Source organism: Monodelphis domestica, chromosome 2, assembly GCF_027887165.1.
Source record: "Monodelphis domestica isolate mMonDom1 chromosome 2, mMonDom1.pri, whole genome shotgun sequence".
Lineage (NCBI taxonomy): Eukaryota > Metazoa > Chordata > Mammalia > Didelphimorphia > Didelphidae > Monodelphis > Monodelphis domestica.
Genome location: NC_077228.1, coordinates 427,674,528 through 427,702,351, shown reverse-complemented (window position 1 = coordinate 427,702,351; position 27,824 = coordinate 427,674,528). Strand labels below are relative to the sequence as shown.

At 37.4% G+C, this 27,824-nt stretch overlaps 1 protein-coding gene across 2 annotated transcripts in view; it reads right to left on the bottom strand.

Moving 5' to 3' along the window:
• Positions 1–27,824, bottom strand: part of SASH1 (SAM and SH3 domain containing 1) — a 391,591-nt gene that overhangs the window by 219,662 nt on the left and 144,105 nt on the right. Inside the window, exon 1 of one of the 2 annotated variants that reach the window (XM_007484703.3) lies at positions 11–1,311. The exons of the other annotated variant lie outside the window; for it this stretch is intronic. Coding sequence (XP_007484765.2) covers positions 11–118 — 108 coding nt within the window. The 5' untranslated portion in view covers positions 119–1,311. Of the gene's footprint in view, positions 1–10; positions 1,312–27,824 lie in introns of those variants that run through there. 2 annotated transcript variants of the gene reach the window in all.

The window sequence follows — 27,824 nt, the reverse complement described above, 5'->3', positions numbered from 1 at the left end:
GGTAACTCACCAGTATCCCCATGACATCTGTCCAGAGCCTGGAGAAAGCGTCAGGCGTGATGCTGTCTGACTCTGCTTCTCCCTCTGGCTCGGGACATGCGGCTTGATCCTGCTCCATGGCTGTGTCCTCTACCTCACCCAAGCTTCACCAAAGCCACTGGTGGGTGGCGATGCGCCTACCCTCCACCACACAACTCCAACAGTAAACACTTCTCCAGCCCGGCCAAGCGGCTTCACCATGCCTTCCTCCTAGTCACAAGTGTGGGATATAGACAGCCTCTCCAGTGCATGCCCCAAGGGGGAAGAGGGAGCGGAGGCAGCGTCCTCAGGGCCGGCCAGATCCTGGCTCAAGAGCTCCAGTTCTCCCCTCGCTCTCGTCGATTCTGGAGCACAGCTCTCCTCGCCATCAACCTGGGCTGTAGCGCAGACATGCTTTTCCAAACTTTCCTAGGGGAGCTCCAGCCAGCCCTAAGGGAGCTGCAAGCTCAGCCCGCTCACACCACTGGGCGTCCCAGTGGGGATTCCCGCCAGCTCCGACGCTACCTGACGTTTGGAGAAGGCGTTTCTCCCCCGCCCGACGACCTAGGTGAACCCTCTCTAGCCCGCCCCTCCTCTCTTCCGCCAGTCCCACTAGTCCCGGCCCCCCCAGGAGTAGGCCAGCTGTGGTTCAAGTTTGCTGGAAAACCCCAGGCCCCCTCTATCCCAAATGAGCTCTTCCAGTTTCACATGACTGCTCAGTCTATCTTCCCCTTCCCCCGCCCCACCAAGCTTCAGAAAGCTTTTTAGCAACAAAAGGTACTCTGATGTCAGGCTCTTCGCATGGAAATGAGCCACGGAAAGGGAGAACAAACCGCCTGTTGAAAGAGCGGCCCCGCGGAGCTCCAGGCGCCAAGACTACTGCTGTTGCTGTTGGGCTGCCCGCAACTTCCCAAGCCTGCCCTTCTTCTGGACTGGGATGGGGGCTGGGGAGAACCGCTTCTCCCGTCTGCTTTTTGGGACCTGGAAAAAGTTAATCTTTAAACGAGTCCCGCCTGCGGACTTGACCGCTTCAAGTGTCTTTACTATCCCCACCTTTCCGCGGCGGAGCCCAACGACTTAAGGAATTTCCGCCTCTATTGGGCAACTCTTGGGAATAAAAAGAAGTGGGGGAGAGCCTGGCCACGAGCCCTTCCTTTGCATCCGTAAGGGCTCTGCTCTTTGGACTGTTGCCCCTCGTCACCCTAGGCTTCCACCGCTGGGTCTTAAAACCCCTAACCCCGCGGGAGAAAAGAGACCCGGGATGTCTATGGAGTCTTCCCGTTAAGTAGGGGAAGGGCTGGGCTAGTTTTTAAGACCACGTGTTATGACTAACACAGTCAACAAACACACCTGTACTAGTTTTTCCAAAGTGGAGGAGTCGTGACTGGTCGCTTTTAGCTGGGGAGGCGCCCGATAGATATATTTCTTTCTTCGTGAATCTTTCAAAAATAAAAATAAATTGAGGGCATTTAGCTTGGCGGTCCTGAATATTAATTTTAATGTTGAGGACCAATTCCACTCTATTTAAGCCCAGCATTTGTGCCAGGCACTATGCTAGGTCCTAGGGACTGGAAATGAAACCGACTCTGCTCTAAAGGACTGTAATCTCCCCTGGCAGGCTACAACACGTTTAGAAACTAAGAAATTTAAAATAAAATTCAAGAGAGAAAAAGACCCCATCAAAATAGCTGGGGGAATCTAGAAAGAACTCACAGGAAATCATATCTGAGCCTGGCTTTCAAAAAAGCTAGGGATATTTTCTGTGGTCCACTGGGTAGAATACTGGGCCTGGAATAAGAAAGACTCATCCTGAGTTCAAATCTGCCCTCCAATGCTTACTAGCCATGAGACCATAGGCAAGTCAATTGATCCTGTTTGCCTCAGTTTTCTCATCTGTTAAATGAGCTGGAAAAGAAAATGACAAACCACTCTAGTATCTTTGCCAAGAAAAATCCAAATAGTGATCATGAAAGACCGAAGAAATAAAAACCAGACAAATTTAAGGGATGCTACCAAAGGGAGATGAGAGAATTGAATCTAAGCAAAAGAAATCATTTGTGCAAAGGTATGAAGGTTGGGGATGGAAAACTATGTATAGAACAATTAGCAGAATGTGTGGAAAGTACTGTGCTAGGTCTTGAGGGCACATATAAAAAATGGAGACAATCCCTGTCCACTAGAAGCTTATGTTCTGTAACAAAAACTAATCATCCTTACCAATCTCATGGAATGTTTCCAAAAAAGTACACATTTATTAAGCATATTCTAGGGAAATAAAAAAGTATAAGTGCATTTAGAGAAGTGAAAAAAATACAAAAAAAATGAAGAATATGAGAATTGACATTGTCACTTTGTAGGGTAAGAAATCAAGGAACCACTTCTTGGAGGAGGGGCCTGCAAGTCAGGCTTTTAAGAATAGGTAAGAATTCAATAAATATCAGACACTTCCCAGCTGTGTGACCCTGGGCAAGTCACTTGCCCCCCCATTGCCTACTCTTTACCACTCTTCTGCCTTGGAACCAATACACAGTATTGAGTCCAAGAGGGAAGATAAGGGTTTAAAACAACAAAAAAAAAAGAATTCAATAAAATAGGAGAAAGGAAACATTTCAGACATAGGGGACAGTATGAGCAAAAGAAGGAATACCCTAAGTCCAGGCCCTTAGGATAGAGAGAGTCCAATTTTGCTGCATGGCAAGAGTGGAAGGGAGTTGTAGAATGATATGACTTCAAAAGCAAGGTATTGGGGCAGCAAGGTGACTTAGTGGATAGACCAACCACCAGCCCCAAAGACAGGAGGTCCTGGGTTCAAATATGACCTCAGACACTTCTTAGCTTTGTGACCCTGGGCAAGTCACTTAAACCCAGTTATCTAGCTCTTACCTCTCTTCTGCCTTGGAACTAATATCAATCTATTCTAAGACAGAAGCTTCAGGTTTGTGTTTTGTTATTTGTTTTTTTTTAAGTTAGGGTGCAATCAGTTTGTAGAAGATCTTGAATGCATATAAAAGAGTTGGAACTTTACAGTTAAGAAAATATAACTGTCAGAAGTACAGTTTTAAGAGCAGCATTCTCTTAATTCAAGTCTGATCTTGAGAGGAAATGAAGTGGTCTCAAGTCATTGAATATTTAGCTCTAGGACATTTATTGTACCCAACACATTGAAGTATGCAACAAGGGCAAGGTGGTACTTACCTTCTCTATCTGCTACCCCCTTACCTCCCTCTCTGTGGAAAAGCATCTAATCTGCAAGGCAAAGTAAAGTGATTTTTATAGGCTTCAAAAATCTGCTATGTCCGAAGGACATAGTCTGCATGTGGCAGGGACTTTTTGTGTCCTTACATGACCAGGAAGCTGAATCAGGGAAGCCAGGGCCAGTCAGGTCCCAGGAGAAGTTTTCCCTGGGTCTATTCCATATCAGCTTAGGATATGGAGGAGGATGAAACTAAGTTAAGGAAGCCAAAGCTAATCAGGCTCTGGGGAACAGCTGGGCTACTTTTAGATAAAGCCTCCCCATACAGTGGGAGGGAGGAAAGATGCTCCTCCATAAACACTGGTCCTATCACACACCACTTCTTGGTGGCAAAGTATTAAGTATTAGAGCCATTCTACCAATTAAATGTACATAGGGCTATTATAGGATAATACTCCTGATATGATTCAGGGAGAGAAGTCTGAAGAATTTCAATTTTCTCCTTTAGCATGCCTCTTCCCATCCTTGACTTTAAAAACAAAGAAGAAAAAAGTCTACACTAAACTTCTTTAGCAGTGTATTAATGCTCTAGAGAACCTAGCAAAATAACCATCTCTTCATAACCACTGTAAGAAAGTATCAAATGTAAATTTAAAAAATATTGTTCTAAATGTATGGCAATATGTTTTTTCTGTCTCAATAGCAGTAGTTGACAGAATCATAAAGTATTTTGGAGTGGAAGAGAAAGAGAAATATTTCCCATTCCAAATCCTAGCATAATTCCTTGAATATAATAATAGTAATAATAACAATAACTAGCATTTATAAGATTTATAAGTATCATGTCATTTTACATTTGCAAATGTAAAATGTTTTGTTTTGTTTTGAGAAGTAACTTGCCATTGTGGATAGAGTTGGTCTTGGAGCTAAGAAGAACTGAATTCAAGTCCTACCTGGAATGTTAGCTTTGGATCCATGGACAAGGGTCTTAAGCATTCAGTGACCTCAGGCAACTCTCTAAGATTCTAAGAGCATTTGGTACTCTTTTTTGGGGAGGTGAAGTTCCTTCTACCAATTAAACCACAGTTATAATCCAAAATGTGCCAAATAGCAAATAGACTCTGCTACTCTAAAGAGAAAAAAATCTGTTTGTCCCCAAGGAGTTTAAATTCTATTGGAGGAAACAAAATGTATAAGAAACACAATTACAAAATATATACAAAATAATTTCTAGGAAGAGGATATTAGTAATTGGAGAGGAGGGAGTAGAATCAGGACAAGCTTCTAATTAGACAGAGGGGGCATTTAAGCTGGGCTTTGGAGGAGTGTAGGGATTCTATGAAATAAAGATGGGCAAAGGCAAAGAGATGGGAAATAAAATGAAGAGGAAATAGCAAGCAAAACAATTTGACTTAAAAAATGCGGCATCATTAATACAGCAATACCACACTGCCTTTTATGCATCAAGGACTAGCTCTAGAATTCTAAACTGAGATTTGGAAATCCTGAAACCCTAATTCTTCATTTGCCTTTTCTTGATTATGTGACTGCAGGCAAAACATTTAACCTTCTATTCTCCAGTTTCTTCATCTATGTAATGAGGCAAGATCAAGTAATTGCCTCCCACCTCTTTGGAGGCAGTTATATTTGGGGGCCATCATGAGATCATTCTATTTTGTTTAAACCCTTACATTCCAGAACCAATGCTATATCATTTACAAGGCAAGAAGAATGGTAAGGGCTAGGCAATTAGGGTTAAGTGACCTGCCCAGGGTCACACAGCTAGGAAGTATCTGAGGTCAAATTTAAACCCAGAATCTCCTGACACTATATCCACTGGGCCATCTAGTTGCTCCAGATAATTCTGTTTTAACACATTAACCAGAATTGTAATGAGAATAAAAGTATGGAGAAAACTCTACTGAATATGTACTTGACCTGTGATCTGAGATCACCTAATAAATCATTAATGAGGTATGGTAACTACATACAATTTGAAAATACTAATGCCTATGGGGTTACTATTTGAAATATAAATGTGGTCCTTTCCATACTGTCTACATGAATAAACTAGTTGGCTGGTCTTAATTATCAGTCTTGTCTCTTTACTCATGGACTGCATGCTGGTTTAACTCAGGTGAATCATCTTGTCTCTGCTACACATAAAACTTATTTGTCTCTCCATAGTTGATGTCAATTTGCCACTTCTTTTTTTTTCTTCCAGATTATATGTTGATACAATTTTCAAGAATCATTTTATGACATCTTACAATTCATGTTCTCTCCCATCATCCTATCTCACCTCCCTCCCTGAGTTGGTGGGTATTATGATATAAGTTGTATATGTGTTATCATGTAATACATATTTCCATGTATGTTAGGTTGTGAAAGAAGACACATATTGCTTACACTAGAGAAAAATTCATGGAGGAAATAAAGTGAGGAATAGCTTCCTCCAATCTGTATTCAGACTCCAGTGGTTTTTTGGAAATAACACAGTGTATGACTGGGGAGAGGGGAGGAATATATTGAGAAATAAAGATGATTTTAAAACTAAGGATATCTGTAAAATATTATTTTTAAACATAAAATAACATTTTAATAGGATGTATTTGTTTGAAATGAGGTCTCTGGGAGGAATCAATTAAAAATATTAAAGAATTGCCAGGGTCTTAAAATGGATCTGTTAAAAACAGTGAAAATGAAGGTTATTTTCTCATGGAGTGCTTAGAGTTCTTGAGCCATTTTTACTGAAAGAGCAAAAAAAAATAAGGAAAAGCAAGAATACACAAATCTAAAGATGAGGGAGAAGTAATTTATAGTTGATACTGTTTTATCAGTATCCTTTTAGTGCTATAACACGTCTCATAGTCCTAAGGACTTGCATTTGTACCTCATAAGAGAGGTCATCTTAGGGGGCAAATGTGGTGTATTAGAAAGAAGACTAGCTTTGGAGACACAAGATTCAGATTCAAATCTCATCTCTGTCCCATATGCTATAATTATTTGTGCTTAGAGAAGTCAACTAACCTGACAGGGACTTCTTTATAAGACTAAATATTTTTGATTTGCAAACTATGACATACTCTTACTGTTACTCAACTATGATATCTCAAAATAATGAACTGTGGATATCTCAAAATAAGACATATGTCAGGCTAGTTAGGATAAGTGAGAGTAACAAGATGGGGCACCCCATTTGACAAGTGGCTAAAGGGTAAAAACAAGCAATTTTCAGTTTCAAAATCAGATTTTAAGAAATGAAAGCTATCAATAACCATATAAAATGTTCTAAAGCACTCTTGACTAGAGAAATGCAAATTAAAACAATTCTGAAGTTTCATCTTACATCTATCAGATTAGCCAATATGACAACAAAGGAAAGTGATAAATGTTAGAAGGAAGATGGCAAAATTAGAACACATGTATTATTGGTGGAGTTGTGAACTGATCTAACCATTCTGGAGGACAATTTGGAACTATGCCTAAAGGACTATAAAACTAGGCATACCCTCTGATCTAGTAATAGCACTACTGAGTTTGTATCCCTGAGATTTTTTTTTAAAGAGTGGAGGGGAAGGACCTGCTTGTACAAAAAATATCTAATAGCTCTTATTGGGGTGGCAAAGAATTGGAAATTGAGAGGATTCCCATCAGTTGGAGAATTGCTGACTAAATTGTGATATATGATGGTGATGGAATACTGTTGTACAACAAGAAATTATATGCAGGATGATTTCAGAAAAAAAACAACAACTGGAAAGACCTACATGAATTGATGCAGAGTGAAATAAGCAGAACCAGGGAATGTTGTACATGGAGGCAGAAATATTGTATAATTATCAACTGTGAAAAATTTAGCTACTCTCAGCAAAGCAATGATGCAAGACAATTCTGAAGGACTTATGGCAAAGAATGCTACCTATCTCCAAAGAAAGAACTGCTGGAGCTAGAATACAGATCAAAGCACATTATTTTTCAATTTAGTTTATTTTTATTGGGGAGTTTTGGTTTTATATGAGTATTCTCTTACAATAATGACCAATATAGAAGTATGTTTTGCATGATAATATATGGAAATCCCAGATCAAACTCCTTACCATCTGCAGGAGGAAAGGAGGGTAGAGAGGGAGGGAGACAGTTTGGATCTTATCATTTTGGAAAATATATGTTTAAAATTGTTATTACATGTAATTGGGGAAATAAAATACCTTTTAAAAAAAAGAAAAACACCCAAAAATAAGATAGGCTCATTAGGTGGTAAGTAGATGGAGTTCAGGACTTAAAATCAGGAAGACAGACCTTCATGAATTTAAATGTGGCCTTAAGATTCTAGTTGTATGACCCCAGGCAAGTCACTTAACCCTACTTGCCTCAGTTTCTCATCTGTAAAATGAATTGGAGAAAGAAATGGCCAAACAATCCAATATCTTTGTCAAGAAACCCCAAATGGGGTCAAAAAGAATCAGACAGGACTGAAATCCCTCAACAATAAATAAAATTTAAAAAAATAAGGGGAAGGAACTATTCTAGAGCATATTTTAAAATAAAGAGTAAGTTGATGAATAAAAAAAGGTTATTTTCATGTAAGTGAATGTAAATTCTCTTCATGTAAGATCATATCTAAAGGATTTTTCTTAAACCTCTATCTTCTGTCTCAGAATCTATACTATATATTGGTTCTAAGGCAAAAGACTCATAAGGACTAGGCAATTGGGGTTAAGTAACTTGCTCAGGGTTACTTAGCTAGGAAGTATCTAAAGTCAGATTTGAACCACTCTTCTACTATGCTACCTAACTGCCCCTATAAAAGATTTTTGGAAACTATAAGCAATAAAGAAAGACAACAAAGCAGCAGTAAACATTATAAAACTCTTTGAAACATAGCAGTCTTTTAAAAGTCATGCTTTAAGAAATTCCTTTATTTTAACGAATGACAAATGCCCAGACAGGGAAAAATAAACAAACATGGAAAGTCTAATTCATGTCTGTCATCTTGTGTGTGTGTGTACCTTTCTTAGCTTGAGCAGTGAAAACAGGTACCCATTTCATTCTTTCTTTGAGTCAGTTCTTGAGAGATTCTAGTACAGAGAAAACCTGCAACTTCCATTTTTTTTTTGTGGACCCCTTAAAAGAAAACAAGCCTCATTTCTAGCATCATTAAATGCTTTTTCATCCCTGAATTTAGGGGTAAGAATAATGGGGATAGAAAGAGAGTGAGGAAAAAATTGAGGATGTAGACCTAGGGAGAAAATGAAGAGGTATTGCCTGGATTAGGATAAGATTGCAAGAAGAAAGTCAATAGGATCTTCATTCCCTTTCTTTTCTGGGACTTAACTGACTGAATTCCAGAGGAGGTCTCTTGGATATTAAGGGAACAATATGAACCCTCTTAGAAGACTGTCCTAAACTGAGAAAATATTGGAGTTTTACCTGGAAATTTTTTAATTAATGAAAACATCACAAATATATTTATAAAACAAGTTGAGGTGATATAAGATAGTGGATAGAGAGCTAGACTCAGAATAAGGAATACCAGGATTACTTCTGGTACACAATGACTGTGTGATCCTGGTCTAGTCACTTAACCATTCATTGTTGGAGGGCCTGGAGTCTAGATAACTAAATTGCAGAGATTGACTGACCTACACTGACAGGACACTGTAAGACTCCCACATGTTGAGACTGGTAGGACTTTGAAGGTCTCTACATTACAGAGAGGTTGATGACTGCATTAATAGAGGGAGTTACCTCCCTAGACAGTATTACTAATGAAATTATAGATCCAATTACCTCCTCCTCCTCTTGTCTCCTTCTCCTTCACTTCCTCCTTTCCTCTTCCATCATCATCATCATCATCATCACATAACATTCATATAATATTTTAAAGTTTGTAAAGTAGTTGACATATATTATCTCATTTGCCCTTCATAACTATCTAGGAGACAAATTACTTTTCCCACGTTAATAACTAAGAAAACTGGCCAGAGGTTAACTGAACTGCCTGGGCTCACACAGGTTTCTAATATTTAAGAGTTTTTATCTCAGGCCCTTACTAGTTATGTGACTCTGGATATACCATTTAATTTCTCTCAACTTATCTCCTATGTAAATGGGTTAATAACACATCCTGGTGAGAGTCAAATGAGATAGTATATGCAAAACCCTTTACAACTCTTAAAGCACTATATACATATTGTTATTATTAGATGCACAGAAAAATTTTCAATGAAGAATGCTCTGGAAAATTATAGTCATAAACTTATAAACACATAAGATGTTGCAGATGCATCTGTAGATTTGAAATACTCTCAATGATGAAAAATAAATTCTAACATCTAACTCACTCCATAAAGAAAAAAGATACAAGATCACACTGGCCATTGTAATATTTTGAGAAAGAGAAATATCTACACATTCAAAGAAAGGAAATGGTAATATACTTAGTTCCCAGAACAAAGACCTCTCTACACTTAATTGCTTTCCAAACTTCCTGAAGCTAGCACTGGGTGTTTTCTGAACAGTGCTTGGTGTGGCTGATGAATGGAGGGAACATAACAAACCTTCAGGGTATCCTGCATTCTCTCTTTTCCATCTCTTTTCATCTTTCCTTTGGGAAGATCCAATATTTTCAAGTCATATGGAAGCATAATTTTTGTAGAGTGAAATTCTCCCTTTGGGCACTGAGCTGACCATTCCTCCTCTTCCAAAATAATCCTAGAGATATATGCCTTCCTATGTCATCTAACACCTCATTTGCCACCTTTTTAAGCAACTCTATTCTCTCAGTCACTTTAGGTAATTATTTTCTCCATGGTGTTGTTAAAAATTGCTTATTTCCTGTGACATATACACATACACAAATAGGAAGACATAGTTATCAAGGATTGTCTGAGCAGTCATTATACAATTATAGATAAAAATAAATGAACTCAATATAGAACTTTATTGTGGTGAGAACACAATAAAGCTTTCACATCTAGAGATAGGAAGGAGTAGAGAGTTCTTAGCTTCATTCTGAAAAAGTTGTAGGAATCACCTAGTATAACTGCTGCTTAAGGAAGGATTTAATAATGTGCTACAAAATCAAGTAGCATATGTTAGGTTTGAGGTCATGAAAGAGGAAAAAAAACAGAAAGTAAGTTATTTAGATCACTTTATCCGTGTGTTGCTGTGAAATAAAGTGAATACAAGCATAAAAAAAAAAAAAACCCTAAATAATGGACTACCTAACCAAGGGAGGGAAAAACAGACCAAAAACCCCAATGCCTTTATGGTTCAAGAATGAAAGAATTTGATACCCTTCTTTATCTAGTAAAGATTCTGGGGCAGGGGTTGGTGGGGGGGAGGGAGAAGAATCAGATGATGTTGATCTCAACACTAAAAAGGGACTTTTACAAAGATCTCTTGTCTAGAGATGAGGTCATTTGGACAGTAGTCCATTAAGAAAAAAAGCTTATTTTGTTTACAGGGGTCACCTATTAGGGCAGGAAATCAGTCTTTCAACCAGTGGATTAACATCTGGCCCTAGTCTACTAGATTGAAATGCCACTTTCCCAATCTAATGGAAGACATATGAAAGAATAAAAAGAATTAAAAAGAGGGTAACTTTGGTTATTGAAATATTTTTTTAAAATAAACATATATACAAACATTAGTCCTCTACAAGAAAAACCCTTGGGCATGCTAATAACTGAAAACAAATAATCAATAGCAATCTTTGCTTCCTTTTCACAATGGTAACACTAGATATTTTTAATGAGTCATAAGAGACTGACAGCCAACAGACATAATAGTTTCTGATATTTTAACTCAGACTGGAATGAAAGAGTGTAAATAAAACTAGGGGAAGGGATGGTTACCTACAGAAGAAAGCTAATTTTTAAAGCTATTTTTTAGAACCATTTGCCTATAAATAATGAGGGTTAATACATATCAATTAAAGGCAGCCATTGAATGGAATACCTATTTAGCAGTCTTAAGTTAGTCATTTCATTGTATTATTTATTGCATTTGAAAGTACTTTTAAAAGCATTTATTTTCAAATATTCTCTGTGTCAGATTGATCTTTCTCCTAAATAGTCCAGATTAGTGAGGCTTCACTGTGCTCATCCTAGTTTACTCATTTGTAAATTAAGGAGAATGATATTAACACAACTACTTACCCCCAAGAGATTTTTATAAACAATCTAGAACCTGAGCCAGAACACCTGGTTTCTAGTTCTGCCTCTAACCATAATGCATTGTGCAACTGTGAACAGATGACGTAACCTCTTTGGATTAGAATTTTCTCATCTGTAAATATAATAAACTTAGACTAAATGATTGCTAAAGTACTTCCCAGTTCTAATATTCTGGGATTCTTTGAACACACCAGGAATAAAAGAGCAAATCCTAGCATAAATATCCAAATATAGTGAGATATTTAAATTTAAATAATTATATAACCTTATCAGGCGTCAAGAAAGTAGTAATAATAACATTTCATTTTTGAATGGCACCTTTAACTTATTTTTCCCAAATATTTTTCCATTTCCTTAACAAATTTACGAAGTACATAAAGCAGTTATTTTCCCTATTAATCAATATTATTTTCTCCATTAAAGCCACAATTTTTTACTTACCAGATGCATAGAATCAAAACTGAAGTTTAATGGGACTTTAGTAGCCATCCAGTCCATACCACAAAAAAAAGATTCTTTAATATAACACACCAGAAGAATAGCCATCCAGCCATTTCTTCAAGACCTCCAACAAAGATTATACCTCTCCCCAAGTCCATTTTTTACTTTTAGCTAGCTCTAATGGTTTTTCCTTATATTGAGCTTAAATTGCCTCTTTGCAGCTTCTTCTCAATGGTCCTAATTCTATTCTTCCCCAAAACAACCACTCATATACTGAAAGGCAACTCTCATTCCAATCTTCCCCTGCCTCCTCTTCTGTCCAAACTAAACATCCCTAGTTCCTTCAAATAATCAATAATTAATTTATTAAGCATTGACCATGTGCCAACCTCTTCCTTCCTACAAGATCACTTAAGCTCTCTATCTTATACCTCTTCAGCACTGTCTGCCCCTAGAGTCCTTCCCTTATTCTAACTGGAGATGGAGAGCTCTTTATAGAAGCTCTGTTTAAAGAGGGTTTCCAAGCCAGCCATCTTTTCATTTTCTATTCAAATGCAAACCCTGGACCTCTTCATCATGCCTTCTCTTTTTAAATCCTCATTCTCATCTACTGTGACAGATATTCCTCAAAGCTTTGTCATTTGCATGTTTGATAAGTAAAATTACCTCTTCTTTTAACCATATCACTAATAAAATGTTAAGCATCACTATAAATAAATGAAGATACACCCAGTCTAAGGTTATATTCAGATAGGCATCCTTAGAGGAAAGAGTTCCCATGATCTGTCCCTTGCCACATCTGGAACTAATTTGGACTTCACATAGCCCTTGATACCCTGGGAAGGCAAATGAAGTGAGTTTTATTTTTATGTTTCTCTCACCCAATTATATTATCTTAGATCATTTGAACTGGTCAGTTTCAAAGTAAACTGGGAATACTTCTACGAGTTGATATAGAATGAAGAGAACAGTCCTAGGAAAATAATTTATATAATGACATTATAAAGGAAAACAATTTTAAAAGTCTTTAGAACTCTGTTCAATGTAATGATAAATTCTAAGTCCATTGGACTGAAGATGAAACAGGTCCCCCATTCCTGCAGTGGAGATGATGAATTTGAAATGTACAGTGCAGCATATAATTTTAGACATGGTCAGATTGGGATATTTGTTTTACTAGACTATGTGTATTCATTATAAATGTTTTATCTTTCTTTTTATTATCTAATACAGGAAGAGGCAAAGAAAGGAAGAGGGAAATACTTGTAAAACAAAATAATTTTAAAGAAAAGTCTCAGATGATCTAATCCAATGTGTACTGGTTACCCTCTACACCTTTCTGGACAAGTGGTCAACATAACCTTGGAGACCTTTAATAACAAAGAGCCTTCTCCCTTTCTGTAAGTGAGCCCACATCACTTTGGGACAATTCTATTTATTAGGAAGTTTTTCTTTACATTAAGGCAAACCTTATCTCACTTCAACTTCAATTCATTTTTTAAAATTCTACCTTGGAGCTGAATGAAACAAAGTCTAATGTTACTTTCACATATCAGCAGTTTTAGACACTCATAAAAAGCTATGATTGCACTTTATCCTCAATCTTCTTTCCTAATTTATTCAGCTGAATTTCGAATAGTATGGTTTCAACTCCCTTTTCCAACTTGCTTGGTTGCTGCAAATGTTCTAACTTATCAGTGTCATAGGATCATAAATTTCAAGCTGGAAGGGAGATCATAAACCATCTAATCCAAATCCCCCATTTTACAAATTAGGAACAAGAGCTGAAGCCCAGAGAGGTTAAATAATTTGCCCAAGGTTACAGAGGAAGTAAGGAAGAGAAACAGAATTTGGATCTGTTTTCTGAATGTAAGATTTCTGATTTTTCTGATCTTTGTGTTGTACTAAGGAGAACTGATCACAACCTACTATGTGTAGTCTGACCGGGGAAAGTACAGTAGAATTCTCTCTTCACTCAATCTGGACAATATAATTTTATTAACACAACCTAAGATCTTGGATTTTTTTTTTCCTTTGGTTGCTGTGGTGCACCAATTGGCATATTAAGTTTGTAGTCTACTAAAACCTCCAGGTATTTTTCAAATGAATTATAGCCATATAGCCTCATCCTGTTGAATTTTTTAAACCTCGAGTACAGAGTTTCACATTTGTCTTTATTAAATTTTACCTTATTAAACATTACCTATTATTGTATTGTGCTGAAATGCTTTTGGATCCTAATTCTGTTATATAATTTGTTATACTTTGATCTTTGACTGGCTTCAGGCCCCAGAAATGGCTTCACACCTAGCTAAATCAAATCATTAAAGTGGCACATTTTAAATGAGATATATAAAGCACCCTTAACAGATAGCCAGGGATTGGGCTATGGAGGCATGGGAAGGAGAGAGGTAGGGAAAGAAGGAGTGCATTTCAGGTATCTACAACCTAGTCGATAAGTCCTAGGATATTAAGTGATTAGTTCATGGTCACACAGCTAAAGTGTGGTTGAGGGAGGTTTTGAACCCAGGTTTTCTTATCTCTGAACTAACATTTTTATCTACTACCCCATGCTGAATTACAAGGTTATCTTTATAACTGAAACTGAGCACTGGACAAGTGGTAAAAGCAACAAACAATTCTGATATTTAATTTGGTAATAATTTTTTTAAATTTTTAGTAAGCAATATGGGCAATTGTAGCAGGCACTGAGCAAGATTGAAATATTAAATATGTTCCTTATCCTCATGACACTTACCCTCTAAAAAGGGGATGTGACAGGCAAAAATAGATATGGTACAAATTATAATTACATTGTGAAATTTAATATGAATATATTTAAATGAATCCAATATTCATTTTTTTCTTCAATAGAATATATATGATACAATTTTAAATGACAGGAAATAGAAGTAGAAAAACAAGAGAGTAAATTAGAGAACTGAATAATCCAGAATTGGAGAGGAAAAAAATCTTCTTCAGAGTTGTTCATCTTTTACAACTTCAGCAAATGTCTCTCCAATTATCTCTTATCTGTCTCTCAAATATAGATTCTGACCTCTTTCTCAAGCTCCATTCTTGTGTGGTTTTCCTATTGCCTTCTAAGCATTCTCAGCTATTGTACTGTTGTCTTCAAACTCCATTTGTCTAAAATTCCACTTATCTTGCCCTTCTTACTAGCCTGTTCTCTTGACTTCCCTGTTTCTATTAATGGCAATATCTTCAGATACTAATTTGATTCTTCACTTTCCTTTGTTTCAAGTCTTGTTTATTTTCCTAGGCATACTGCTGCCATTTATTCTCTCCTATCTAGTGTTAATAGTTCAAAAATTCATGGGGTCTTGCCTGTATTCTTGAAATAACTTTATTTCTTTTACTGTTCTCTTTCCAATTGTTCTTTCTACTCCCAAACTCTCCACTGCACCCATTTACCCCAGATATTCCAGTCAGGTTATTCTTTATAAAATGCAAAAAAAAAAAGGCAAAACCCAGATAACAAAACTATCCATGTCTTCCCAACTGCCTTCTTGATTTCCCAGTTGCCTCCAAATTCCTTAGCATAGATCTTTATGATCTTTTTAGTATTATCTTGCTCCATTCCCTTATAGAAACCTTATACTCCAGTTACATTGGTATAGTTGTTTCCCTTTGAGCATACCAAAACTCTCACAGCCCAGCAACTTTAATTATCTTGATTCTTTCAAATTAGGTACTCTCTGTTGTTTTCCATCTTGTGGTTAGAATCTCCTAGATCCACTTTATTTTATTTTTAAAACTTTACCTTCTGTCTTAGTATCAAACCTAATTATTGATTTAAGAACAGTAAGAGCTTGCCAGTTGGGGATAAGTGACTTGCCCAGGGTCACCCAGCTAGGAAATATCTGAAGCTATATTTGAACCCAGGACCTCCAATTATCCAAGCCTGGCTCTCTATCCCCTGAGCCACTTAGCACCATTCTAGAGTCACTTTAAATTCTGCCTTCTCCTTCCTCCATAAGTCACATAAGTCACAGAAGAAGTATCTGACAAATGGCATAGGAATTGAGGTAAAACAGGTACACCAAGGTACTGCTGGTGGATCTATGAATTAGTTTAATCATTGTGAAGAGCAATTTGGAACTATGCCTAGAGACCAATCAAATTGTGCATGTCATTTGACTTAGTATTTGCAATCCCTTTATCCCAAAGGACAAAAAAACAAAACAAAACAAAAAACAGAAAGAAAGAAAGAAAAATGGAAAAAAGGATATAAATGTACAAAAACATTTATAACATTTCTTTTCATGGTAGATAAAAATTGGAAATTAAGGGTGGGACATTCTATTGGGGAAATGGTTAAATCATGAATGTAATGGAATATTATTGTAACATAAGAAATGATGGGGGGGGGGCAACTGGGTGGCTCAGTGGATTCAGAGCCAGAGTCAGAGCCATGGCCAAATATGGGAGGTCCTGTGTTCAAATCTGGCCTCTGACACTTCCTATCTGTGTGACCCTGGGCAAGTCTCTTGACCCCCATTGCCTAGCTCTTACCACTCTTCTGCCTTAGAAACCAATACACATCACTGATTCTAAGACAGAAAGTAAAGTTTTTTAAAAAAAGAAATGATGAAATGAATGATGATAGAGGAAACTGGGAAGATCTTCATGAACTGATGAAGATTGGATTTATCAGATAGAGAATATTATACCACATTCTAGAGGGAAAGAATTCTGAGAGACTTTAGAATCAATCAGTTCAATGAAGCCATGAGTTCAGAAGAACAAAGAAGAAGAAACATGCCACTTATTTTCTGACAAAGAAATTATGATCTTTTAATTTTTTATAAAAACCCTTACCTTCCATCTTGGAATCAATACTGTATATTGGTTCCAAGGCAGAAGAGTGGTAATGGAGGTCAAGTGACTTGCCCAGGGTCACCCAGCTAGGAAGTGTCTGAGACCAGATTTGAACCCAGGACCTCCTATCTCTAGGCCTGGCTCTCAATCCACTGACCTACCCAGCTGTTCCCTAGAGGTTATGATTTTAGTAGAATTCAGAGATATATTTTGGGGCATGGTTCATATGGTAATTTGTTTTGCTTGACTGTGTAACTATGTACTGAAGGATTTGATGTTCAAGTTGTTTTTAATTTGCTCAATACAGGATAAGGAAGAGTGGGAGGGACAGGTTAATATTTTTTCTTTCTCTTTTTGGGAGACATGCTAATTTAAAAAAATGTCATTTGAAAAACAAAGATAATAGTGCTAAAAAAAGTCGAAAAGAATGGAAAGCATAATAAAGAATATCTACTCCAGTCCCCTCATAAAATAAGTAAGAAAACTGAGGTCCAGAGAAATGAAGAGATCTTCCCAGCATCACTCAGGAATTCTACTGCCTCATATTGTAGATGCTGTGCATCTATCTTAATTTACTATAACTAGATTAGAAACTATGAGCTAAGGAACTTCATTTTATACATTTTGTATACTTTCACAGTGCTTAGCTCATGGATTCGCATGCAGTAGTTGTCCAATAAATGTTTTTCACATGAATAAATGAGTGAATAAGGAGTCCTGTGGGCCATTGGCAGTAATATTATTGGTCTCTTAATCATAAATTCAAATCGCTTTTTCTCAGTCCTAAAACTTGACTTCTCTATAGCCTTTGACACTGGTGACTACCCTCTTCTTCATACTCACTTCTCTCAAGGTTTTTGTGATCCTGTTCTCTTCTGGTTCTTCTCCAACCTGTCTGACTACTCCTGAGTCTTCTTTGATGGATCTTCAAGTCTCTCTTCTCTTCTACCTCTATGCAATTTTACTTGATTTCATCAGCTCCAATGGATTCAATTATCATCTTTAGTCATATGATTCCAAGATGTATTTTTCCAGCTCTAATTTCTCTGTTGACTTTAGTCTTTCATCTCTAACTGCCTATTGGACATCTCAAAAGAGATGTTCTATAGACATCTAAAACTCAAGAAATCCAAAACTGAATTTTAACTTTCTGCCCAAACCTTCCTAACTTCCATTTTAATGTTGAGGACCAACTTCCTATTCATTCAATCTCATAATCTCGGTGCTATCTTCATCTCCTCATCTATCCTTACCCCTTAAACCCATCCAATCACTTGACAAGTGTCCTAGATTGTTTCTTTATAACATATCTTCGATTCATTCTTTTCTCTCCTCTGATACTGCCTGTATCCTGGTATAGAGATTCATCACTTCATACAGGACATATAGCTGTCTGATTGTTCTTCCTGCCTTAATTCTCTCCTTTCAGTTCATCCACCTTAGCTCTCCAACTGATTTTCCTAAAGCTCAGATATGACCATGTCTGCCAATATTAAAAAACAAAAACAAAAACAAACTCTAGTGATTCCCTATTATCTTAAGGATTAAAAAAAAATCCTGTTTGGCATTCAAAGCCTTTTATAAATAGATCACTTTCTATCTTTCCAGTTTTTTTTACACCTTAATCTCCTCCACAAACTTTGTGATCCAGGGACACTGGCCTATTTGTTGTTCCTCAAATAAGACATTCCATCTTCTAATTCTGGGCATTTTCAGTAGCTGTCACCTATAGTTGAACTCCTTTTTCCTTTATCTCTATCTCTTGGATTTCCTGTCTTCCTTGAAGTCTCAGCTAAAATTCCACCGTGTGCAAGATACCTTTTATGATCACCTTTATTTTTCATGCCTTCTTTCTGAGATTATCTCCAATTTATCCTATGTATATTGGATCTGTACATAGTTGTTTGCATGTTGTCTGGCTCATTAGCCTGTGAGCTTCTTTAGAGGGGGGATTTGTGCCTCCAGGCTTTAACAGAATGACTGGCACAGAGCAGACATGTAATAAATGCTTTTTATTTCATTTTAAAAATACTTACCTTTTGTCTTCAGATCAATACTGTGTATTGATTTCAAGGCAGAATAGTGGTAAGGGCTATACAATGGGAGTGAAGTGACTTGCCCAGTCATATCTGTAGGAAGTGTCTGAGATGAGATTTGAACCCAGGATCTTCCATCTCTAGGCCTGGCTTTTAATCCACTGAGCCATCTAGCTACCCCATATCCCTTATTTAGATTAAATGACTTCACATGTTTTTTGTAGTAATAGCAGAAGAGTAGTAGCTATTTTTAATCCTTAATCCAGGTTCTTTACTTATTATGGAAATAATTACCAGAATTGAAATGACTGGCTTCCTCAGGTCAGTAGACCAAGAAAAAAAAAATACAAGTTGTAACTCAAACATATTCTGAGAATGTTCAGTTTCTGTCCGGGCATATGCTATTCTTTCAATCTCTAGTTGTTTAGAGATGGAATGCTTTATTTCTTAGTTTTTGTGTGTTGTTTCCAGAAAAGAACAGGAGTGTACTGTTTAGCAGCTGGCGAAAATTGTGCTAATGAAAGCTGGATGGTTAAAGTCTAAGTATCTAGGAAAAACAAAAACAAAAAAAGTGGAATCTTTAGAGTATTTTTCAAGAGCATTTGGGAACCACTTAAAAAGTTATTTTCTCCAATTTGCCTCAGACATCCCTAAAAACAATAAGTACCTTATGTTTATGTATTTTCCCTTTTGACTCACTCTCAACATTTAATTTTCTGGGCATTTCTTTCTTTATGCAAACATGGTGCCACAAACATCACCGAGTTCTTACTTAGCCAGCCTTTGTCTTTGGTTTATGCATGCACAAGTTCTCTGAAAATCAGTGAAAATTGCTTATATGAAACCAAGGGAAAAATTTAGCCTTTGGTCAGTAGCAAGCACACAAGCACACATGCACACACACACACACACACACACACACACACACATGCTCTTGATTATTCTTGGACACACATTCCACCTTCTTTACTTCTCATCTCCAGCTTTCCCACAGAGAGGCTGCTTTTGAAGTTGCCCTGTGCACTTTGGCCACTGCCCTTGATTCCTGCATCTGCTATTTACCCTCTCGCTCAGCCAGAATGGTAGCCAAAGTCAAGAAGGTGATATTTTTGATCACTAGGGTACCACCTCCAAGCATAAATGGCATCCTTTTCTACTGCAAATATCTCAGGATGTGTGTGATTGCAGCAGTTTTGACAATTTTCAGAATTTCTGTCCAAGTTTTCATCCAGATGCCTCAAATTGAATGTTGTATCACAACACTGTAAGCTGTGACTGTCCTGACTGTCTTAGGGTGATGAGCATCTCATTCACTCACTCACTCATTCATTCATTCATTCATTCACTTATCGAGTTTTTATTAAGGTCTACAATACATAGCATAGTCTTGGGGAGTTGACAAAAATCAGGACAAAATCTCTGACTTCATGTACCTTACAATTTAGTAGAGGGATGTGATACAAACACAAATAATAATGCAATATTATTGTAAAATAATACTTATCAGAATATGAAATAATAGATATAAATAATGCCAATACGATACAAAATCATACATCATAATTGTCTGAGAGGTAAAAAAGTGCGATGTTATTTTATTTTTTAATTTTTTCAAACCCTTACCTTCCATCTTAGAATCAATAGTGTATTAGTTCTAAGGCAGAGGAGTGGTAAGGGCTAGGCAATGTGGGTTAAGTGACTTGGTCAGGGTCTCACAAGAAGTGTCTGATGTTATTTTAAATGGGAAAAACTTTTGCCAACTAGTCAGATCAGAGAAGTCTTTTATAAATTAAATTATAATAAAGACTATCTACCATCCAAATAGATGAAAATTTGTTAATCTTCACAAGTGTTTACAATGTAATTAGTAATTCTTCAGTGGAAAGCTATTATCACATTCAATAATTGTTCTTATTTATTGTTGTTAATTCCTTTATCATGTCTAACTCTTCATGACTCTGGTTTTCTTGGCAAAATACTGGAGAGGTTTGCCATTTCCTTTTCCAGTGTCCCCATTTTACAGATGAGAAAAGTGCTGCAAGCAGTGGGTAAGTGACTTGGAGAGGGTTACACAGCTAGTAAGTACCTAAGACTGGATTTAAACTCAGGTCCTCCTCACTCCTGGCCTACCACTCTATCCACTGTACTACAGAGCTGCTATCACACAGAATAAAAGTAACCTTTTATTTATTTATTTGTTCATTCATTCATTTATTTATCGATTGATTCATTTATTTGTTTATCTTTTTTTATTTATTTGTTAATACTAAGTATAGGTTCTAAAGCAGAAGAAGGATAAGGGCTAAGTAATTAGGGTTAAGTGATTTGTTGGGGGGGGGTCACACAGCTAAGAAGAATCTTTCAAATTTGACCTCAGGTCCTCCCACATTCAGGCCTGGCACTCTATCCCCTGTGCTACCTAGTTTCTACCTTTTATTTATTTATATGTGTAAATGTTATCTACCCCAAGAGAATCACCTGTTCCTTGAGTGTAAGGACTATTTCATTTGTAAATTTGTAACCCCCAAAACTTAATAAATGTTCATAATTGGGTAGCTCACATTTCCATGGCACTTTATACATATGCCATTTGATATATAACAATCCTACATGAGGGCAGTTTTAGCATCATCTCCATTTTACATATAAGGAAACTGAGGCTCAGAAAGTTTTTAACTTTTCCAGAGTCACAGTTAGTACATGTCAGAAGTGGGATTTGAACCCAGGACTTCCTGATTCTCAGTTCAGGGTAGCCATTATACCATTTGTGCTCTCAGTAAAGTAATAGTATCTAAAGCAATTTATCCTATCACTGTGGTAACATGAAATGGCTAACCTTCGGTGTCTAAAAACAAAAACTGAGTTTCTGAATGCCCGCTATACAGAACTCCCTCTGAACTCTGTTGGAAGCAGAGCTGCATTCTGGGCAAGCCAATTAATCTGGGCACCATGCCCTGAAGTGAGCCATGTGCTACAGGACAGCAACAACACCATGACTTATATCTATGCCTTGTACCCACTTAATTTGTTCCTGGCTAATACATAAACTTTTATTTGTGCTATTATTATCATATCCTGTCTAGACTGAAAACAGCTACAAAGTAGCTCCCTTCATATCCAGTGAATTTAAAAGAAAGAGTCCTATCTTCCCCCAATCCTACTGCTGTGGTGACTAGAGTGGGTCACCACCAAGCACAAAGGTTATTTATGTAGGATGTTTGAAGCAGATTGGAGAGAAGCTAGGGAGGGGGATGGTTAGGAGGTTAAGGGCTGAGGTGGGGGATAGTAATTTAGAAAACACAATTTATAATGGGAAAAATTTACTCCAAAAGTAAAGGTGCCTGCCAGCAATTAAAGTGAGGAGACTTTGGTCAGAGTAAGTTTTAAATCATCTGTTTTAAAAATTTCATAAACACACACACACACAAGTCAAGACAGGCGCAAGGGATGCTCAGGCTCAGTTGAAACTATTCTAAAAATTGATGCTTCAGGAAGTCATTGAACAGAAGGATTATTGTGTCCTTGGTGGTAAGAGTGGGAAGAATGTTGGAGCCCTGGCCCAAATAACAACATTAGCATCAACATCACGGTTGGGGAAGTCTAAACTTCAGCAGGCCAATATGATTCTAAATACAATATAATTCTGAGTTATTCTTAGTTTTGTGATGTAAGGGTGTGCTAAGGAAACCAATATTAAAAAACAGAGGAACTTTGAAAACATCAATTGAAAATTATCATTTTCATGAAGGAACATCTGTTGTAAAAAAAAAAATCACCAAAAGTTTCCTTTTGGGAACAGCTCCACTTGAGCCTTTGAGGGTTTGTTTACAGATCATTAACTTCTTGTTGCTCTATCCTGGAGAACTGGAAAATCCATTTTTCTTCAGTAGACTAGATCCTCCTTACCAGTTTACTGAAAATCAGTTCGGTATTTATAGGGAGTGTTTGACAGAATTCCTCCCTGACTTCACCCCCAGCTGGCAAATGAAAATGAAAAAATGGATTCAGTTTGCTTTCCACCAAAACAAAAGTCTGCTTTACATGACCAAAGATTGTGTTCCTAATGTTAGCCAAAGTTTTGCAGATGAATCCTATCTAGAAGATCAGGGCAGGTCTTTGAGTAGGAATTAGCCTTTATTACTGCATCAGAAAAAGACAAAGAAGACCATGGAATAGCAGCAAACTAGAAAATGCAGGGTACCAGATCTTGATGGAGAAATCCTAGAAAAAGTCTTAGTGAGTTATTTTTCTAGACTAGTTTGGCATAGGAAAAGATAGGTCTGTGGACCCAAGAGACTTTGGCCAGAAGTGTATATTAGAACTGTGGGAAGAGGCTGTGTACCTGGGCAAGAGGCGGTCTGGGACACTGGAATACCAAAAACAAAAATTGGAGGCAGGAATGGGTGCCATCATGGTGGCATTATCTCTCACTGCCCAGTCACAGATCTAGGGTGAACTGAGGAGGAGACCTCTACCTAGGAGTAGCACTCTGAGACAAGGAGCAGTAAGAAGCTTTAATCTACATCAAGCAAGGAACGAGTTCAGAAACAAGCAGCAGAAGTATGGCTTGGACTTCCAGAACAGGAAGGAATCTTAGCACCGATTTCTAACCCAGGCTGAATCCTTCAAAGGAATAGCTACAGTAGGAATCTAAGACCAAAAAGAAACTTTTCGTTCCAAAAAAATTTCCCAGTTTGTTAGGGGCTGAGCTCAGCAGTGATTCACTATTGCTCAGACTCTAAACCAAATCCAGAAATGGCAGAGCTCAGACCAGGAGACTAGATCAGACTTTTCCTTAGATCAGACTGCTATGAGAACATTGAAATTGTTCAGGTCTTCAGCTGTCCCTGAGATCTTGGATAACAAAACACTCAATACTGCTAAGAAAGTAGCAATAGAACCACTGTAGACCCTCCTTCCAGAAGTTCACAGAACCTACCCCTAACTTGATAGTCCAAAGTAAGGAAATAGACTGGAAGGATAAGCAAGCAAGCAAACAAAAAAGAATCCCACCCTAAAGAACTGTTATCACAACAAAGATATTTACAGACTCAAACACAGAAGAAAAGAATGACTTTGAAACATTTATAAGCAAAGTCTCAAAGAAAAGCACAGCTTGGGTACAAATTCAACTGGAATTCCTGAATGAGAAGAATCAAAAGTTTAGAAAATCAACTTTAAATGTTTTTGCAAATGAGAGTGCTAGAGGAAAAAACTGGAAGAGAAGTTAAAGTTTGGGAAGAAAGAATTAACAGCTTAGGAAATGAGTACAAAACCTTGCCTGAGCAACAAACTCCCTGAAAATTAGAAAAGGAATAAAATGAACGCTGAATTACAAAAGTTTGGCTTCTGAGATATATGTGTAGTAAAAATTGGAAGGAAGATTTATGATTAACATAGTACATTCCTGGGAAATTGTGTTAGGTAAACAATGGAAGAGCGTGAAAGCATAGTTTGTTGAGATGTCCAAAGTAGTTTAAGAATAACATGTGCATTTAGTCAGTGAAGCTGGCTCTCTCATTTTTAGTTTCAACTATGAAATTAGAACAATTGAATAAGAGGTTTTAAAGGTCTAGCTGTCATCCCTGCCCAAGAGCAACCATATTTCCCATGGTTGGTGGTTATTAGGCTCGATTTCATCATCTATAAAATGGGAATAATAGTACCTAGCACCTAAGGTTGTCCTGAAGAGAAAATGAGATATTTGTAAACCAATCTTATAGTTATATGAATGTTATCTTTTATAATCCTCTTTGAGATTGGCGAAGCCCTTTCTATACATTATCTCATTTGATGCCCTATGTACCTCTTGCCATAAATACATTCATTATCTATTTTACAGATGAGGAAACTGAGAAAGAGGTAAGTGATGTCCCCAGGATCACACTATTAAGTGATAAAGGCAGGATTCCACCTCAGGTATTCCTTATTCCAAGTCCAATGCTGTTTCCATTGTACCACCCAACTGCCAAATTATCGATAAAGGTATTGGGGGTAAGGAAGAGAAATGGGAGGAGGACTAGAAAACAAAGCCCTTTCTGAATATTTGCTTGGGGATATCTTATGGTTTATTATCACTATCAGGTTATAACAAGCTCACCTTCAGGAAAGTACTTAACTATAATTTACTGATCTCAAAATAAAGGGTATAATGCTGCTGTGTGTTTAGTGACCTCCACATCATATATCCCAACTTTTTCCCAATTCTGGGATATGCCCTTGCATGTGAGGTCCCCTCCTGAGGTGGTCAGCTCTTCCCATCACAGAGTATTAGTCATGAGTAGCCCAACTCTTCTCCTCTCCTCCATTTTTTTATGCTTAAGGGTAAACAAGCTATCCTAAGGGACTAATGAAGCACTAATCAGGGGTACACTAAGCCAGTTTGGGATGATTGCTTTGATACTTATGGATTTATTTATCATTCAAGTTGTTTCTATTTTTCTGTCTATAGCTTCCTCTTCCTTTTGTCTAAAGTGCCCCACGTTGACTAAACATCTGAAGATCTTTTTTTTTTTTTTGGAAGGCTCATGCCCATTCAGTATCTTAAATGCAATTTTTATCCTCATACAAGAGCACACTCAACCCCTCTACCCCTCAATATGCAAATGTATTTCTTGCCACATAAATCTTTCTTAAGCCAGTGGTTGGGAGACATAACTAACAAATGGAATGGTTATTTTTTCCTCCCCTAAGAAACCACATGGGGGTAGAGCATGAATTTTGAAAATTCATGCTTTAAATAATCAAATAGAATTTTTAACCACACAGATAAAATGACTGTATAGGTATAGGGTCCGCCCCATTGGACCAGTTCTCATAAAGTGGACATAGGTGATGTTAGCTTGGTCACTGTGGATTACTTTCTAATGTGGTTTTCAGGGTAACAGGGAATTAGAAGTCCTAAAACCTGTGTCTACTCACCATATGGCCTATAAAACAGAGATGCATAAATTATGGCTGCTCAGGGACAGGGCTTCTAGCTTTCCGTTGTTTGTTCTCTGATTAGAATACCTGTTAGACTCTAAGGATTACTTGAGCTACTTTCTCCTCTCTTTGGCTTCCTCTCTGCTCCATTTTAGACAAGCATAGCCTTTCTTCCGGTGAATATTCAACATGAACTGGATTGCTTATAAATTTCTGGACAGGAAAACATTAGGCTTGAGTTATAGGAAATTTCACAGGATTTTTCTATGGTGTCATTGTTTAAATATTGTCCAAAATCCAGGATTGTGTGGTAGGAGAAGGTGGGGGTGGTTCTGGGAGAGAGATATGCTGGAAAGCTTAAGAAAATTAAACTAGCAAAATAGGGTCCATTGGTCATAAGGTAATATGATGTGCTCCAACCAGTTAACATAATTGCTGTCACTCTTCTGCCAGAAAGAGCAGGAAGTGATTTCCAATTCCATTGCCCACATTGTCCCAGGCATGTATCAGAGAATGCCATAAGTACCAAGGTTCCCTTCAATTAGAGGCAATATTAAAATGACATCCCATCTGCTCTAAAAATGTCAAAGAATTTGTGGCACCTGTTAGGGGCATGGGGTGGTCTAGGAGGAGTTGCAGAGAAGGATACATCATCCCCACGTAGGTTTAGATATTTAAACAAAGAATCACTTGTTTTTAGGTACAGTACTTAGTCCCCACCCTCATGAAATCTGTCATAGTGGAATAGTTTTTGGTGTAACATTTTGTACCCAGAGCATTAAAAAGAATTAAAAATATAATTCCCTGAGAAACCCTGGCAATTGATAAGAGGAAGAAAAGAAGAAAGTTGAGAGGGGAAAGGGGAAAGGGAGAGGGGGAGAGGGAGAGGAAGAAAAAAAGAAAGAGGAAAGAGAAAGGCAGAAAGAAGAGAACTTTTTAAAGGGATAGGAAAAGAAGGTCCAAAATGATTCTTTTGATGTCTTCTATCATGACTGACTCTTGGATATTTGTTGTTGTTCAATCAGTTAATACAGTCTGACACCAGATTACACCATTTACAGTCTTCTGGGCAAAGATATAGGAGTTAATGGCAATATTTGATAAACTGAAGCATGAAAGATTTAAGATAGGCTTGAAGTTTAATTTCCTTGAAGTGAAAGTTCTTGGGCACTGAAAAGGGGATAGACAGGAGTCATAGACTCCCTTCTATGAAGGCATTTGGAATGAAATAGCCTTTTAAAAGAATTGTAAATACCTTCATAATTCTGTGAAAATCATTCTTGCCTCTCTACATATCATTTTTTGCTCAGTTTTTTTCCTCCTGTACTCTAGTCTCATTCTAGTCATCCTGCAAACCCCAGTTTTTGTTCATCCTCTGTAGTGCATTGTTATCTGACTGCTCCTAACTCCCTGAATCTTCTTTTGCCTCTGAACTTGCAGAGGTTTCTTAGCAGGGATCTCAAATCCATAGGACTGGTTTCTGCCCCAAGTTTTGTCCTTTGCCTTTTATTCAGAGGTATGTGTAATCACATTATGAAGTCTTTGAGAGAAGAAAAATGTAACTTGGGGACAGAAGGTAGGAATGTAAACAAATGAATGCTTTTCTGCTGTTCAATCATTTTTTGTTGTTGTTTTTTTCAAACACATCTGACTCTTCATGACCCCATTTAGAGTTTTTTTTGGCAAAGATACTGGAGTGGTGTGCCATTTCCTTCTCCAGCTTGTTTTACAGATGAGAATATGAGGCAAATAGAGTTAAATGACTTGCTAAGGGTCACTTAGCTATAAATGTCTGAGATCAGATTTGAACTCAGGAAGATGAGACTTCCTCCAGGTGAGGCACTTTAACCACTTGTACCACCTAGCCAAACAAATGAGTGCTATAAACATAAAATAAAACCAGAGACCTTGGGTTTCCATCATTCTACTGACGAGAACACTGATCATTTCCTTCCTTATTTTATTAGTTACCTTCTGAAGGGTACAGGTCTCATTTCTCCAATTGTTCCATGAGCTCCATGAAGGCAGGGATCACATGCTATATGACTCTTCTTTCCGTGTTGTCAGACTCAAATTGGAACAAATCCTGGAGGACTGCAGATTGGCTTAGAAAACCACAAATTAATAGTCTCTTTGTTGTATGCTGTTTTTTTTTTTGTTTAATATTTGTTCATTAAATTGTAATCTGGT